This window comes from Cheilinus undulatus, linkage group 6 (assembly GCF_018320785.1).
Source record: "Cheilinus undulatus linkage group 6, ASM1832078v1, whole genome shotgun sequence".
In the NCBI taxonomy this organism is placed as follows: domain Eukaryota; kingdom Metazoa; phylum Chordata; class Actinopteri; order Labriformes; family Labridae; genus Cheilinus; species Cheilinus undulatus.
Genome location: NC_054870.1, coordinates 2,203,974 through 2,222,245, shown reverse-complemented (window position 1 = coordinate 2,222,245; position 18,272 = coordinate 2,203,974). Strand labels below are relative to the sequence as shown.

The following is an 18,272-nucleotide window of genomic DNA, read 5'->3' as shown; positions in this document are numbered from 1 at the left end:
TGCTCTGATCCACTCATGACTAACAGTTCTAAGAATGTCCTCCTCTTCCTCTTTTAAGTTTTCCATGAACAACACATTTGTGCATGACTATGAGCTGGAGTTGTCGAGTTCTGAAACAACAAACATGTGCCCGTGTCACAATGTGTTCAACACACAGCTAGCTGTCTGTATTCACAGATTGGATGATTTTCAGCACCCTAACCCTAGTAAATCTGAGGGGAGAGATGGATTGACCAATCATGGATTAACGGGCTAAGGTGTATACAGGTAAAACTGCAGGCAACAAGAGACAGGTGGAACTTTACCCATGCTTTCCACATTCCAGCTCCTTACCATGATTGATTTGTCTTTAATAGCAAATATCTGTTGGTGCTACATATAAAGTGCAGCTAACCACTCATTATTAAGTCACAAATCTTCTTGTTATCTGTGGCAAAAGCCGATCACTACTGAGGTTCTCTTATTATCTGAAACCCATCAACTAAGCTTGACTTTTCTTTTTTTTACAAATCTACATGATGTTTTCCAGCAGCCTTGATCCCCTAAAAGAGACACTTTTGCAGTGATGTTCCAGTATACTGTATTCCATGTTATCATGCATAAACTGTTCTTGTTCATTTTTCTTAAATAGTCTATATCAGCGTTACTCAACCCTGCTCGACCAAAGAGCCAAATTGTTGAAAAACACCTTTGCAAGAGCCACAATCTAAGTGGTGAAAAGGGCAAAAAAAGAGCTTGAAGTAGCAATAAAAATAAGTCAAAGGTTGCAAAAATGGTCAAAAAGCAGCAAAAGTGTGTGAAAGGGGCAAAACTGGGGAGAGAAAGTGTAAAAAAGAGTCAGAAAGTAGCAAAAATGGGTGAGAAGTGACAAAAAATGAGTTATTGGTGGCAAAAAAAAAGTCAAAAAGTGGCAAAATCATGGCCAAAAAAAATTAGTGAAAAGAGACGACAATGGGCCAAAAGCGGTCAAGGGTGGCAAAAATGTGCAAAGCATAGGAAACAAGTGATATGGAATGGCAATAGGTAGCTTAAATGGGCAAAAAGTGGCAAAAAACTGTGAAAACGAGCAAAAACGGGGGAAAAAGTAGCAAAAAGAAGAGGCATAAATTTGAGAAAAAAAGATAAGAGGTATTCAATGGCAAAAGTTAGCTTATTTAGACAAAAAGTGGCAACAAATGGTAAAAAAAGGGCAAAAATTGGATGAAAGTGGCAAAATGGTAAAAAGTGGAAAAAAGAAGTTGCAAAAATGGGGAAAAAATAGGAAAAAAGGGGGTATTTATTGGCAAAAGGTAGCTTAATTGGGCAAAAAGTGGCAAAAAATGGTGACAAGGGTAAAAATGGGATAAAAGCGGCAAAAATGGTGAAAATGGCAAAAAAAAAAAATCCCTTTTTTTAAGGTCTTCTGGGGGACTAATATTTAAAATTAAGGCATAAAAGAGCCACATGTTGAGTATCACTGGTCTATACAGTTGGAAGTACGGCTGAAAGATTTGGGAAAATAAACTTATCGCAATTTTTTTAACCCAATATTGCGATTGTGATTTAACATGCAATCGTTTCTTAAGTTCCTCATCTCATGTATTTTCCAACAAAAACAATCAATAATTAATTCTGTACTACAACCAACACTAAAATGATGGCATGAAATGTAACGCCTAATGTCTCTGCTGCAAAAAAGTTTTAAACTGGTATTTTGACACAATTTTCAGGTTAAGGAAATATTGCGCCTCCTGCAATTTGAAAAATTGCAGCATACTGCAATTCAATCTAATTTGCGATTAGTTGCCCAGCCCTAGTTGGGAGTCAGTAGGATCCTCCATTCCTCAACAGTTATATTGTAATCTGGATTTTATGTGACAAAATTACCAATAATGACAATGGCATTTTTTTTTTTGCAAAATAACTTAAAATGCAATGTTCCAAATTATTATGTAAACACTTTCAAAAACTCAATCGTTTTAAATGGATTGACAATAAGAAATCTGTTGTAATTATTTGCAGTTGGAGGTAATGTTTCTCAAATCAAAACTATTTTAGTCAAAACCAGCATTGCAGAGAGAGTTGTGGGCTCTTCTACTCTCTCATCTACTGAACTTGTAAGTCCATGTGTAGTTTTTGACTGTATTTCCTTTGAGGATGCCAGAATTTGTCTCTCAGAGGTGCTGTCTGGAGGTAAACTGCCCTCTGTCCACCCTCATAGAGCTTACTTTGAGGATGCTCCACAGGTTCTTAATGGGGTTAAAGGTCAGGGATTGATGGTGGCCATGCCAGGATTTCTTCTGCCTCTATGCCCACAGCAGCCAAGGCCTCAGTAGGATTTTTGCAGCAATGGTGCGTTGTCCTGCATAAAACTGACTTAACTCTGGAAGCAACAGTTCTCCTTTTAATACTATGGCAGGAAATGAGCAGTTAGGAGCTCCACATATTTTGCTGAGGTCATTCTGAAACCTTCAGGCACCTTAAAGGTGGAACTCAGTTACTATGATTCCAGCCAAAAGCGGGACTCCACCATCTCCTTGTTGATGTTGCAGCCTTGAAGGGACATGGTGGCCATCCACCAACCATCCAGGACTCCATCCATCTGGACCATCCAGTGATGCGCAGCATTCATCAGTGAATCAAGCTGTTTGAAAATCAGTCATCCTATATGTCTGGGCCTACTGCAATCGTTCCTCCTTGTGGGCATTGGTTAAGGGTGGATGAAATACAGCTTTACGCACATCAGCCCTCTGGAGGGTCCTGCATCCAGAGGTTCTTGGGACTCCAGAGGCACCAGCAGTTTCAAAAACCTGTTTGCTACTCATCCACGAATTTTTCACAGCTGCTCTCTGAAACAACGAATTTGCCTTACAGAGACTTTCCCTATTACACCTTTATCTGAACGAACCCCTCTGTGCTCTGAATCACACACAAGTCTTTTCACAGTACGACGATCCTCTTAATTTTTCCTGAAATATCTAGCGTTTTCTTCTTCTGACTTCTTTAATAATGCGGCACAGCCTCCTCAAGTCATTTCCCTTTAATCAGGCTCACCTGGCAAACTACTGACCACACCTGTCTGAGACTGTTGTCAGCGATGGAAACTGACAGGAGAAGCAGCACAACTGAAAACTCAAAATCAAATGTTTGAACAAAGAGTATATAAATTTAAAAAGCAATGATTCCCATGCTATGATTTCTTTAACTGAGGTCTTAGAGGATCTCAAATATTCTCCCCAGTTTTCAAAAAGAGATTGTTTTTTATTTGTACAGTTGTAACAGGACATGTCTCATTATGGAGGCTGTGAGTTTATCACCCAAAGTTCCCTTCATAATGCTGCTTCTCCAGTAAGTTGAGCCCAGCATCTCTCAGTGCTGCCCACCCCTACAGCCTCCTTCTAGATACTACATCTAGCTTTAAACTGCAGACTCTACTCAATAAGAACAGCATAACAGCATCATATGATGTATTTACTAAACAGAAGTCTGACATTCGGTATATCGTAAATGTTAGATACTGTGTATTTAATTGTGAGTAAACGATATTGAAAGCAGTTTTAGTTTTTATATCTCTAAGGTGAACATGAGTAAAGCAGCTGTTTAGTTAACATTCAACTACTGAAATAAGACTCAAAAGATTAACAGGCGCTACTCTGGGATGATATGGACAGAGTAATTACATATACTGCAGACGTTAATGGCACAAGGAAATCTTGCCTGCAAGTTAACAGTCTAACTTCATCAGAATTACAGAGAAATTTCCATCTATTCTACCGGAGGTGACCATGGCTCAGGAGGTAGGGTGAGTTGTCTTTCAACTGGAGGGCTGTGGAGTCACCTGCCACTGTTACATATGAGTTAGGACTGAATGATTTGAGAAGATAAGCTAATTGCTATTATTTTTTTTCCAATACTGCAATTGCTATTTAATATGCAAGTTTTTTTTTAGTTCCTCATCTTTTTTTCAACCATCCCAAGCAATAAATAATTTTATACTTTAACCAGCATAATATTACATAGAAACAATTAGGACTGAATTATTTTTTTGAATATGTAATTGCTATTATTTACACTCATATTGCACACTCTGCATGAATTGTTGTGTTAAAAGGAATGACAATATTTATGTTTTCTTCATTTTGATGAAGAAAAACATGAATAAAACAAGAAAAATATGACTTTTGTAGACTATTTGAAAAAGACATTCCTATGTGTGCATGATGTGTAGAGCATAACACCTCTGCTGCAAAAAAGGATTAAACTAGTTTTTGTCACACATTTCAGGTTGAATAAATATTTCACCTGCTGTGATTGAAAATAGCTGTTGGCCATATTGGGGTTTTATCTAAATTTCCATGAATTGCCCACCCCTAAAGTGAAAGTTTAGAGATTAGCAAACACTGATGGCCACTCTACATTCAACTTCAACCATCAGCCTGTGAATGTGAATGTGGGGAGAATGGGTAGCCATGGTCTGTGTAAACGACTTTTCTGTAGTCAGACGACTACAGCAGCACTGTTTAACATCAAATCTATTTGAAGTATGATCTATGAGATGATGATGGACGATGGTGGCTGATGGGTTTAAGATTGATCAACGGGACACAGAAATGTCCCAAACACAGAAATATGCCAGACAGATACAAACACCATCACCACACGCTTCAGCTGGACCTTCAGCTGTGAATAATTAACAGTATTTCAACTGGATTTTAGTGTCTTTCTTCAACCAGAAATGTTTTCATTAGGTTAGTAGCAAAAAATGAGTTTAATCATAATTTGTGGTTCCTTGTAGCCACATTTTGTCGACATGGTATCAAAACAGGAGTTGGTATTGTTTAAAAGTTTTAAATTCTGGTTTATGTAGACTCAATCTATTGATTATATGAAATAATAATAATAATAGTCATTTAAATTAACACATGCAATTCGATTTTTTTACTATGTAGACTATATTAGAGTATTGTGATATTCTTACATCCTTGCCAATACCCAGCTCTATATGACAAAATTTAAAAATGATCAGTACTTAACCTACAAGCTGCATTTATTGGGATATTTTGGTATTTTAGAAGCTTGGTTGCACAAGGTACTTGGTAACGGTAATGACATCAGCCACAACTGATTTCAATCTGTCACCCTTTAAAGGCAGGAGTATTTAGAGTACTGACACGGAAGGGAGGCTTTACCGTGACAGGCACAGCTGCTCCATATAACCCACCAATTCTAGGTCAAATATCAGTGTTGGCTTCATTGTACCCATTATAGAAATATTCTAAGCATGTTATTTTCCTCTGTGTTGTGAGGAGACACTTTTATGAACCAGAGCAAGCAGAGGAAGAAATCCTGCAGAGATGGAGACTTGAAAGCTCATTTATGCTCAGCATTATAAATGCATATAGTTGGAGCTTTCTGTCTACATCCTGTTCATTATGTTCATATTTCATCTTTTCTACCAGAGTTTACAGTGTACAACGTAGCTGACAGGTCAAGCCAGAGCAGCATAACACAGCAAAGCAGAACACTTTGAAATGTAGAAATGTTTTACTCGGCCTTTGTGTGAGTTGTTATAAACTAAATAAATACAATGATAGCTCACCTGGACACAGACAACTACAAGAGAGGACGGACAGAGCAGCAACAAGGGAACAGTTAAGTTCTGTATGAGACGGCGGTCTCTAATGGATACGTTTTTCAACATCCACCCCAGTGTCTCGTAACTCTGCAAAGCAGATTGATTCGCCCGTTTCTGTGTTTCTCACCAGCAAATCCATCTTGAAAATCTCCCATTTGAACTGTTTGGGCCCGGTTAGAAAGTGAGAGGACCACTCAGCGTCAAGGGGCAGTACTTTCAGGTGCGGCGGTGTCGTGACGTGAGCAAGCAGCAGCAAAATGCCAGTGCAATTATGGTGGAAGAGATTAGCGTGGATGCTACTAAAGTGCCAGTTTTAGCAGAACTTCATGACATTTCTTCAATAAAAGAAGAACAAAGAACAGCAGTGAGTTGTTTTCTTTTTCATAAATGACAAAAGTCATGTACTGGCATGTCTACAGTCGCCATAGTTCACGTTATGCAGTTCTCTATGGAGTTTACTCCTCAGAAGATGTAACAGACTGAAAATTCATCCAATCACCTTCTGAGATTTTTTTTCAAAGGCTCTGCCCTCTCCAAAACAATGACTATGGGAGGTTTACCAGATGGATGTGTTTCACACATCCATCTGGTGTGTCAGGTTAAGTGTGTCAGCCGTGCATGAGCATGTGGGCAGTGACCGTTCCATTAAAACACGCTGACTGATTGTCATGCAGGAAGCAGATATGAGCCTTTCATGGACTCAAGAGAGAAACTTTAATGGAAACTGGTAAGCAGGAGATCCCCATGACCAGGCAAGTGTGTAAACTGATAGCCCATGCCCACAAATCTGAAAAACTACTGCTATCACCAGTGAGCTGTCGTAGCAACATTACTTCAGGACTTGTCTGAATCAGAGGATAGCGGCTCATACACCTGCAGTCTGCGTTACTCACCATTCAGAGCTCCTTGCATTTCTGAACCCCAGTGTTTTTATGTCTTTTATGTGTTTTATGTTTTATGTCTTCTTTAACTTTCTGAGAATGAATTAGAAAAACTGCCACGACCAGAAGGGCTGAGTGGAAATTTGTCTTAGACGCAGGTTTTTGGCTTTTGTGTCCTTTTTTAATGAAAACACACAACGTGCCATCCGTTGAAGTGGAAACTGAGCTGTCATAACTAAGACTATAGGCCCGCCCATCATGTACTGTGTCAGCTGTAGAATGCATTATTTGATATTGAGTATTCTACTGATAAACAGCGCTTAATACATTTATTAGACCACCTGTCATATTTGTCTCAGAGACCATCCAGCATCATGAACTGCTTTAATGCAGACTCTTTCATTTTCAGTGAGCTCTCCACGTTTTACCATTTTGAACAGGAATGAGGAATTTCAAACTGAATTCACCCAAATTTGAGCCGGCTCCCTGGGCTTCTCTGAGAAGTCAGAAATGAATCAAGCATAACATTCAACCACTAAAACTCATTTTTCTGGTCAGGAATGCGAGTGAATAACTATAATTTGACATATTAATCAAGAAATATTAATGCGCTTTACTATTTTTTCAGTTTTTTTGTAAATCAGTAAATTTGAAAATTCATGGATAACAATAATAATTCTATTTTAGCATTAAATATATCATGTTGGTTAAAGAGCTTCTACATATTGGTGTATTAACCATTGCAGAAACATAAAAAATGATTTTGGTTTTACCAGTTTTTACCAATGCTGTTAATTTAGGGCAGCTGTGGCATAAACCTTACTTTGGGTGGTGGTCTAATAAATTTGTTAAGCACTGTATATAATTATTGTTTGTCATTTTACACCAACCACTGATATTTTTTTATCTTAGAACACCTGTAATGTAAATTTTCAGTAAAACAGTGAATATTAAAAAAAACCCATTATAGGCTCCAGTAAGCAGAATTTGACCCCACTAGGTTCAGAGACCCGAACAGCTGGTGGGGTTGGGGGTGGGGAGTAACAATGCCATGAAGCAGGAGAATACTTGCCTATTTGTTGCAAAATAGTCCCAAACACAGAGGCTTTCTAAAGGAAAAAAAAATCCAACTTTTAAACTTTATCTTTACAGCTTGCATTATGCCAACATTTATATTTTTTTACTATTTTGATTAAAAATTCCCTTGAGTCTGCGAATCAGCTGAACCGTCATTGTTCTGTTTAGTCTTGATTTCCTCCGGTTTGAGCACTCTGAACTTTCAAGGGCAACAAAGACTGAAACGTCTTGTAATTGCTATGATACTTACTCTGTTTTCTTTCTCTCCTTGTTATCGAAGATTTCATTCAGGTTGATGGACGTCTGACCCAGGAACTTGTCCATCCCAACCAAGGACCGGTGCATTACGATCAGGCAGAGCTCATACACTTCTGGGTTGCCCTCCAAAAGTAATCCAGGTAATTCAAAGGAGGCTTCTTCTCTCCAGACAGGAGTAAGCGTCTTCTCTGCCACTGAAGTCGAGTACTTTTCTTTGCCCAGCTGGATGATAGTGTAGGCGTCATTGGTGCCATTTTTGCCCTTGGGCTGTAAACCTGTTGCTTGAAGTACAGTGGCTTGGACATGGGTTGGAAACCACTTTTGTGACTGCTCACCCAGCGACATTGTCAGCAATAGTTATCTGGCAGCCATTCAAAACAAACTAGATAATAAATTATGTAGTCTGCTTTTAAGGTGTTATGTGCAAATCAAACTGCAATTTGTTCTCAATGCTAGTATGGTTAATGCTCCTATGGTGACAATGATAAGCAATGGCAAGTCTGACAAGCTCAGCTGGCCTCATCTTCCATTAGATCACTGATGTCCAAGCCACTGGTGAGTCATCTGAAACAAGGAAAGAGACAGAACAGCGTTTATGACTTTTCCCAGAACTGTATAAAGGTCATCGTCCAGGCACACTTTGTAAAAATAGACAAGACTGTCATGCTCAAGTAAAAGTACAGTTACTTTGGTTAAACTAAAGTAAAAGTAATACTCTATTAACCTAATAAAGTAATAGTAAACAGTTAAAAGTAGATCACATTTTTCAAAAAGCACTGAGAAGCTACTTTTGATACCAAAGAAGCTTGTTCACTTAATGTACATGAAGAACAAGAGACTATGACTCTCCCCCAGGTTGTTTATCATAAGGTGTGCTTTCTGCTAATGTAAAATGCAACAGCTGTAACAGGATGAAATGTGGAATCAATGTGCTACTGATCCGTTTCATGCTGTTGGCAGAAGGTTTGAGAGGGACCTGGATGCAGCCGAGGACCTCCATTTCATACCGGAAGTTGGACAAGTGCCACCATATCTCATCTTCTAATACTGGAAGTCACTTGACCTGAACGTCTTCTTCGTTGTTTTCTCCATGTGTCACCGCCATATTAATAGAGGCAAGTCCGCCACACAAGGAAATACAAGAAGACGAAAAACACTTTTCAGACTAACAAGCACAGCGATAACATAAATTTGAATTAATCGATTTATGATCAAAACTCAAGTATGATGCTGCACAGACATATGATGTGATGGGAGATTGGCTGGCTCTTTTCATTTAACTGAGAAAATACAAGAAAGCGAATTCTGCTTTTATGTTTCACTGTCAGTTATTATTTTATCATGGATCATTTATTAAAAATGATTCATTTTTACTCCAAAAACTTGCACAATCCTTGTTTCGTGTATCGAATGACTTAGCAGGCCCGCCTCTGGCAACATGGCAGCAACACCCGGCCAGCCAGCCAGCCAATCTCCCGTCGCATTTTATGTCTGTGCTCAGTGATACTTGAATTTTGATCATAAAAAGATTCATTAAAATTAATGTAATGTTATCTCTGTGACTATTAACCCGAAAACTCACATTCTTTTCGTCTTGTGTGTACATCGAGGTACTCTTGGAAAGTTTGGACTAAGAATGTTAAAGTTAACTAAAACTAACTAAATAACTAAAATTAAAATTCAAAAATCATTTTAGTTGACTGAAACTAAATAAAAACTAAGCTTTACCAAAAAAAACGCATAATAACTAAAACTGTATATTGCGCTTACAAAACTAACTAACATAAAATAAAAATGGAGACAAAATATCCTTAGTTTGAGTCTTTGACACAACTGTTCTGCCTGGCACCGACACCCAAGTCTGGGGAGTAAAATGACCTGATCTGATTGGTTAAGACTTCACAGAGTGGTAGTTTTATGACTGGAGTTGTATGCAAACATCATCATTGAGTAAATAAAATGATAAGTGAAGAGTAGCCTGTTTTAATATGCTTTTAAAAATGTATAAAACTCGCTCAGGCCCGACATCTATCCGTAAAAAACTAAAACTAACACTAAGACTAATAAAAACTTAACTAAAACGAAGTATTTCTGGAAAATAAAATTTAAACTAAACTAACAAACCAGCAGTCAAAGCTAATAAAAACTAGGCCTAAACTGAAATTGAAGACAGAAACTGGAAACGAAATAAAAATAAAAACTATTAAAACTATTATAACCTTGGTTTGGACCTCTTGATTTTGGCTTTCAGTGCTTAATTTTTTACTCACCTCGACACTTGATGATTTTTAACATGAACAATATTGCCCCCATAATATATTTAAGTTAAAGTAAACTTACTGATTTTAAAAACTAATAAAGGTACGCATGAAAAACTACTCAGTTACAGAAACTTGAGTAAATAAAACTGAATACTTTCCACCTCTGTTGTAGACAGATAAATGAAGTAGTTTTGTAGGTAAGTCTGTAAAAAGGAGCCATGTGTCATGGAGTATACAGACTTACTTTGATAATCTCATCTAAAAGCACATTAAAAGTCAAATGTCCAGTAGAGCTCCTTCTGTCTCATATGAGACATCAGACCACAGGCTGACTCACCTTTTCAGTCTTTCTCACGGTTGTTCATATTAGGAAGGGATTGGCTTCAACAGGCAATTAGAAAACAAAAGTCTGGTTAATCAGGGTACAGATACAGGGATGGGACTTCTATTTTGTCGGTGATATTTCCTTGAAATGAGAATCTTTCCAAAGGTTTGTCACTCCAGAGAGGATCGTTATTTTATTATGACTGTCTACACGTGAACTCAGGCAGCTTCACACATGATGAGGAAATATTTTCGATGTTTTTTGGCAGAATTTCTGCTGTTTATACACTCGCTTGGGCATCAGGGACAACGTTAGCAATAGGCGGCTAGGCTACCAAGTGCACAAAGCATGAGTGAGAGAGCTGCTGCTTACCTCCGTGTCATCTTCACCAGCAGGAGAGGACATTCAGCTCTTCAGCACATCACACACAGGCTCCCAGACTCACTACCGGGATTGTTTGAATGGCAGATGCCAGCTAGTTCTAGTAGCTGCTATTGTTGCTATCCATAGCTATTCCCTGCTGTCGGCCAGCCAACAGCGAGCTTTAATTCCTTACGTGACGTCACTTCCTCTTCATCCTGCCTGCTGCAAACATGAAGGGGTCATGCAGGCGCTGACGCTCAGAGGCACGCGCCTACAAAATGTTTTCAAATATAACCAACAAAATAAATGTAATTTTGATAAATATGCACGAGATCAACAATAAAAATAATAAAAAGAAAGCGAGAAGTGATTTATTTTAATAAAAATAATAAACCACGGGAAGGCCTATATTTGTTACAAGCAAGACGCTGATGAAGGGATTAAAAAACATCAAGCAGACTCACCTCTGTTAGATATGTACATCTAGTGTGCATGAGGGTGACAGAGGGGGGCAAGGGGGATTACTTTAGAGAGGAAAACCATACAAACACAGAGAGTGCTTTTGTTCATGAGTGGGACAAGGAGGTGCAGATAAGGGGTTCACTTGAATGAGCGCAGACATGCTTGTCACCCCACTTGACGAGAGCATCTTAACCAAACACACCTGCCCATGTTGGCTTTATCATTCTGCCACAACCAGCAGTATGTACACAGCATCGGCCTTAGGCTCAGCCCGGGCAATCCATCAACCTGAGATTATTGCCCTTATCTGGAGTACATCTCTGAATGAAGCTCTGAGGCTTAGTAAAATATTAGGCTGTTCGAAATAGTCACTCTCAGATAGCATTTCATATGTACATGTATATGTATGCATGTGTGTATATAAAGCCTACGTGCATTACCTCAAATATGTTGACAAAACTCTTATATTTTGCCATATTTTGCTATTGCCATGGAAACATTACCAGTTTTGAGTAATTGCTAATTGTTAATTGTTGATTCAAAGCAAGGATGTTGCTATTTTTATTCCTATTTTGATGTCATTTTAATCACTTTTGGCGTTCTATTTGAATTCAAAATTCACATCTTAATCATGGAAAGTCATTTAAGATGTGTACCTCATATGCGATGCACACTGTTATGTATGAGCAACTTAAGTTTGTATACCGTCACGGTACCCTAATGTGTGTACGTGCTTACGTCACATCTCTCTCTGTAGTTTGTTGAAACGAGAAATAACGGTCCTCCAGAGTCTGGTGTTATTCATTTATAGGTTGTTAGATATCCTCGAAGTATACAACACACACCTTGACTATAACCCCTTGAAGCCTGAGGCTCCAGGTAATTTCCTACCTGTGCCTTATGGTAAAACCACCTATGACAGTGGTTCTCAACTGGATAAGCCTCAGGACCCACCACCATCTCCCTAGTGAGACTTTGTGACTCAAAATTTGGGTGACTAATGTCTGAAAATTTTCAAGCCCTCGAATGTATTTAGAGAAAAATGTTTCAGTTTTGACCTTAGATGCAGACAAGTTTAACAAAGAGACAAACAAATACGTCAGAAAAGTACATCATCACAGAAGACCATTGAGGCCATACATATTTTTAATCTTACTCAGTTTCCCATGATTATACATAGGTTTGGTTTACAGTGATCTTGAGAAATTTAAACATTGTAAAGCAGCTTTGTTATCCTAAGACAGATGATTTTAGACCCTGCAGCCTAGCTGTAATTAAATTTTATCTCAGCATCCCTAAAAATAACAGAGGCAATACTCAGCTGGATTTTTGTAAATATATTTTTATTTCCCAGTTATTATTTTGAACAAAGCATAGTAATAACATTACTATTTCAAACATATGTTCCCTATATCATGCTTAAAAGCAGGGATGGAAAGTAACTAATAACATTTACTCATATTACTGTGACTGAGTAGTTTTTAGGGGGTACTTGTACTTTTTTTAAATGCATTTTAAAAGCAGTACTTTAACTTCAGTGTTGATCCACCAGTGTTAGTTCAGCTCTGTAAAGAATCAACTCATCTAAGCTCCGCCCACTGCCATGTCAAATCTGGGGGATGTGTGGCCTGAGCTTCCCATAATGCCACTGGGGCAGTGATGTATGCAGGGATTCCTTCTGTCATGTCTAGATTGATGTTTTTTTGATGTGAGACACTTTTGCACCATTAGTGAAGTTATCCACTGAGTTAGAGTCCTCGCCCTTCACTCTTTGTGTTCTTAATGGATGCACATATTCTTCATTACTATGCATAACCTTGCTGTGAAGTTGACTCTCTGCATCACTCTTGCCAGAGGAGGCCCACAGCGAGTTACTGCAACTCTGTCATATTGTAAAATATCTAACACTTTTAAAGAGTAGATTAACTGGATGTAGAGTGGACCAATAAAGACACTTTTAAAGAGGTAAATTTAACTAATTTAATAGGAATTAATTAGAAAATATCAGATTTCACCCTACAGCTCCACAGTAGCAACAATACTCGGTACTCAAAGTAAACTTTAAATTAAAATAAAACAAATAGTGAGGAAATTTGTGTTTGGTACATTATTTCATTGTTGTAACAATGCTTCTTGGTAATAAATCTTATACCGTTGGAAAGCCTGTTTATTACCCTTTGAATGATGCCACATTTGTAAGGATCATGCATTTGTGGGATGAGCAGCAGAGCTGAGTATGTGGGTTGCACCCATGAAAAATGTGCCAAATCTTCTCTGCCAGTGAGGACAGAGGGCAGAAAATTATTACAGCATTGCTACAGGCAAGACACTAAATTCTTATGACTTTATCTTTTTAAATCTATTTTATTTCTTTTCAGGATGCTGAAAATTCTCCCCTCATTTAAGAAAGGCAGAAAGAACAGATAATTTACTCAAGAGCAGTGTTGGAGGTAACACTTTACAGAGTAATCTTGTGAGTAATCAGATTACTTTTCAAATATGGCGAGTCATGTAATGAGTCAGTTTCTCAATTCTAGTAATCTGTAATTAGTTACCTTTTTCAGAAGTAAATAGTTTCAGTTTCCCCTGGAAACATTTGTATGTGGCTCAATTTTTTTTCTTGAATTATATATTTGGGAACTTGGCAGAAACAATCTAACATTCTCAGGTAAATGCTGTTGGTTTGTTTTGTTGTGTTTTCTAAGAGCTCTTTATTAGATGTCATCAGGCAGAGATTAGGCTTGTCAGGACGAATCGAGTTAATTGCAGCTGATCAAGGTCCAAAATCAGTGAACTCATTTTTCTATCACGATTAATCTCATGCTTTATTGTCCCTTTCAACAAACTTTGGTAAACCCACATCAGTGACTTCCTGCTGTGCTCCCTACATTCACTTAGCACTAGGATATATATAGAAATAGAAGCATTACTAACAGGGGCATGCAGACAACTTATAATAATAGGAATGCATAACAGTTATAGTAATGTTAGGCCAAACCCTGACCGCCGACATTTGATGTCTGAAATTTAATCAGTTCAGCCGTGAGTCAAAGTGGAAATTTGTACAAAGAGAAGAAAATCTTGGAAAGCATTTTGAGATATTGCATTCACTAGCAAGTTTGCACATGAGGCCCAGTGGCGGTAACTTTTGACCTCTGGTTTCTAGAATCTCATCTGTCCATGCTTGAGTCAGAGTGGGCGGTTGTGCAAAGTTAAAAGCAGGGGTCTCAAACTCCTTTAGGGTCGGGGGCCAGATTTGCTCCTACGAGACGTCCCGTGGGCCGGACAATTTTTTAGTGATATCAATATGACCAACAGCTGCTGTAATGTTTATAAAGAGAAATGTTCCAGTATTAGATGCAGGTACCATTTAATGAGTGCTGCATGTTTGCACACTAAAGGGTTAATTAGCTACTTTAGAACAACTCTGCTGCACCTGAAAGTACTGCCCCTCGTTGCTGATTGGTCCTGTCACTTTCCAACCGGGCCCAAACGGCTTAGATTGCTTTTATCAGTATGAGAGGAATTTTACCATTTGACAAGACCTGTAGTTAAATACGCCACGGGATTTATAAATGATGTCCTGTTTAAATGTAAGTGATCAAGACCACAATTTTAATTCTTGACATAAAATTAAGTTGTATAAAATTAGTTTATATTAGTTAATATTACTTTGGCATCACAGATTATTATAATGAGGGATTAAATCAGTTGGGAGTCACTCACCAAAGCGAGATACGATGTCTGCGTTTGTGGCTGACAGTCTATTACGCAGGGAAAACCTTTGTCATCCTGATCACAGCCGGGGCACAAAATATCTTCCCGCAGGCCGCAATTGGCCCGCAGACCGCGAGTTTGAGACCTATGGTTTAAAGTTTGTCTTTCAAAGCTTTCTTGACATAATGGCCAGTATAGACGGACAACCTTGAAAACACATGCAGTGAGGCATAAAAACACCAGAGGCATGAAGAGTGACCCTTATACCCTTAGTTTACTATACTTCCATCACTTGGAACCAACACCAACCTGTAAGGCCCTGCATTCCACTTCACCCGTTTACTTTTATTACTGTCTGCTTTTGGTAAATATATTTAAATTTAAATTGTGAAAAATATGCTATAAATCATAGAGAAGTCCCATTTTGGACCCAGCTTGCTGTCTGTACAGAACGCTGAAGGTCATTACGTGTCTGACACTGAAGGGGACCTGCCTGCCTGGTCTGATCCATATGTGGAACAATATTAGCTGTGGCCCCTGACCGCTGCCATTCACCTTGTGCACATGGTTCTGGTTGAGGCCCCTTTCTTCAACACTAGATATAGGGTGCATTACATTTATTAAACACTTTAAAAAATCTCTTGCAGCAAGGTTATCCATCTGTTAAGGACAAGAGAAAATATATGAAAGGCCATGAGGAAAAAAAGGGAGAGGGGGAAACAGTTGTGATGTCAGAACAGGTCTTAATGTGGTTCAGATCTATGTCCTGGACAGATGACTGATTTAAAAGGTATGGCTTTTAGGAAAGTGCACAGTTAGATCATAGATGAGTTTTAATAAAAAAGGAGAAAGGAACACAAATCACCTGCTTTGCCTAGGAATGTTTTTGCTCATGGCTTTGATATATAGGTGCAGATGTGAGGCTGTAGTATGACAGAAAAAAAAAACGTCTGGGATGACGTCACCCTGCTGACTCCCTAAATCCCTCAAATTCCACTGTGTAACCCCCAAATATAGAAAATCAGCACAAACAATTTAAAGGTCAGCAGCTCTCTGTCACTGAGCTCCACGTTATCTGTTTACAGAAAGATTCTATTTATTCTGTCATGGAACAACCAAAAGTAGGAATACCTAAAACTTAGTGATGGTGTTATTAGTTTGGAGGCCCCAGGAGCAATTTTAGCCTCCTCCTCATTTACTCCAAAGTAATCACAATAATGAACAGAAATTTATGATTTGATTTTCACCTCTTTTTAGGTAACAAAGCTAGGGCACTATAGAAAATACCAAAATCTGAATTACCCAGCAGGAACAGTTCATCATCTCTTGGAAAATCAGTGTAAATCAAACTCGCCACCTCAGCAATTCTCTATTGAAATACCTCAATATAATTCCACCTGTCTGTGATTTGTGAGATATCAAGACATTTTGGGTGATTTTATGGGCTTAGACCTTGTTGTTGGGGCCAGGGGTCCTCTCCAGGGACTTTTCTGCATAATTAAAGGTCACATATTTTACCCTTTAAGACAAGTTTATACCGGTCTCAGAGGTCCCCAAAACACGCCTGTGAAGTTTGTTGATGAAAAAACTCTCCAGTATTGGATTTCTGCATGTCTAAAAACCCTTCTGTTTCAGCCCTGCTCAGAACAAGCTGTTTCTGTGTCTGTGGCTTTAAATGTTAATGAGCTGTCTGACCCCGCCCCTGACTCCACCCCCATTAGAGATGGATGTGGCTTAATGGATGTGGCTCTCCTGATCCTCCTCTCAGCTGACAGCAGAGAAGAGGATCAGGGAAGAAGGGCAGAACTTTCTTCCAAGCGGGGAGGACCAACCAAACCTGGGGGCGGGGCTAACTCCCCACATGACATCAGAAGGGGAACATCTGAGAAAAGCTAGTTTCAGCACACATTTTCTGAAAGGTGGAGAAAGAGATGGGAGGAGGGAATGGATTATTCTAATTCTGGGGGGTATTGTACAGGCCAGGGGCACACATGTTTGCTAGAAAAGCCTGAGAAACTGTATTTTGCATAATATGTGACCTTAAAAATTCAAGTCAAAGCTATTATAAACACTCCTCTCCAGTGGTGGACTGACACTGACCACTTCATATATCCATTGCATGAGATTTATTTCACATCCATCTGAGAAACTGTTTATATAAAGTGTTTGGGAAAGCAGGACTTTTCAAACCAGTCACAAAAATGATTTGATGAATGCATGTGCAACCACGATACACAGCGCAAGCTCAGCAGTAATACGCTGTCATAGTTTATGAACAGTGGAGATTGCTGGTGAATAAAACTCATACTGAGGCCAGTCGAAAGAAGAGCAGAAGCATCTTCCCTGCCAAGGAAAGCTTTCAGTATGGTTCTTTGGTCCTCTTTCAATGAAGTAATGGGTCCATGCTCCATAAAACTGCTGCTGTACTATAGCTAATCTCTATAGCTAATCTCTACAGGCATCAGCCATCACTGTCAGCTTTCAGTACAACTTAACCCCACCTGTTGGCAGCGCTGTGTTCTGCACAAATGGCGCTGATTGGTCAAATTCTTTCTCAGACCTGGCACAATTGTTTAGATTGGAACTTTTCAAGATGAACGATTGTGTGTCTGCTCAATGACAGACACAGAATCTGGCCAGTCCACAGGCTTTGCAGGCTTAGTTTTTTGTTTCCTCTTGAAACAGCATAAATTCATATAAATATATATTTGATAATGGAAATAAAATCTGTGATGAATTTATAATTTTGAAAATAGCAAATTAGTGAATTTTGGAAAAAGGGTGGGATTAAATAAGTGTTTACTTCCTCCCACTCCTTTTTGGATATGTAAATCAAACTGTCACATGTGACTTTTGCATTGCACTGTTTTTATTTATTCATTTATTTTTTGTCCATGTGCATTATTTTCTTTCTTTGTATGACCACTTTGCAGTCTGTTTTACATATCTAAAATAAAATTCTACCTAAATTTCTATCTATTATCTTCTTCGTTCCTCTTGAACCATCATGCATGGTAGTAGCCTGTAGCATCCATCTCCTCCTGTACTCTTATTGTGCCCTAAAGTGGTTTTACTGGATTGCATCACCATTTAAGAGGAGTGAATTTGAAGAAAACACAAGTTGCTTCTGTCCTGCATGGAATTCAAACTATTCCAAGACAGTCTAGCTGTGTAAGCTATGTAGATAACACAGCTATGTAGCTAATGTAGCTACATAGCTAATGTAGCTTAAGCTAAGCTCATAATCAGCTAATGTAAGCTACTAGGGCTGTCACGATATCAGATTTTCACTTCACAATTATCGTGGGCAAAAA

The 18,272-nt window shown here is 38.6% G+C and overlaps 1 protein-coding gene across 1 annotated transcript in view; it reads right to left on the bottom strand.

Moving 5' to 3' along the window:
- LOC121510993 (rab11 family-interacting protein 2) overlaps window positions 1-10,941 on the bottom strand; it is a 32,227-nt gene extending 21,286 nt beyond the window's left edge. Inside the window, exons 1-2 of the mRNA XM_041789449.1 lie at window positions 10,789-10,941; window positions 7,823-8,394 (exon numbers count right to left, since the gene is read on the bottom strand). Of these exons, the coding sequence (XP_041645383.1) occupies window positions 7,823-8,175 (353 nt within the window). The 5' untranslated portion in view covers window positions 8,176-8,394; window positions 10,789-10,941. The remainder of the gene's footprint in view (window positions 1-7,822; window positions 8,395-10,788) is intronic.
- Window positions 10,942-18,272: the final 7,331 nt, after the last annotated feature.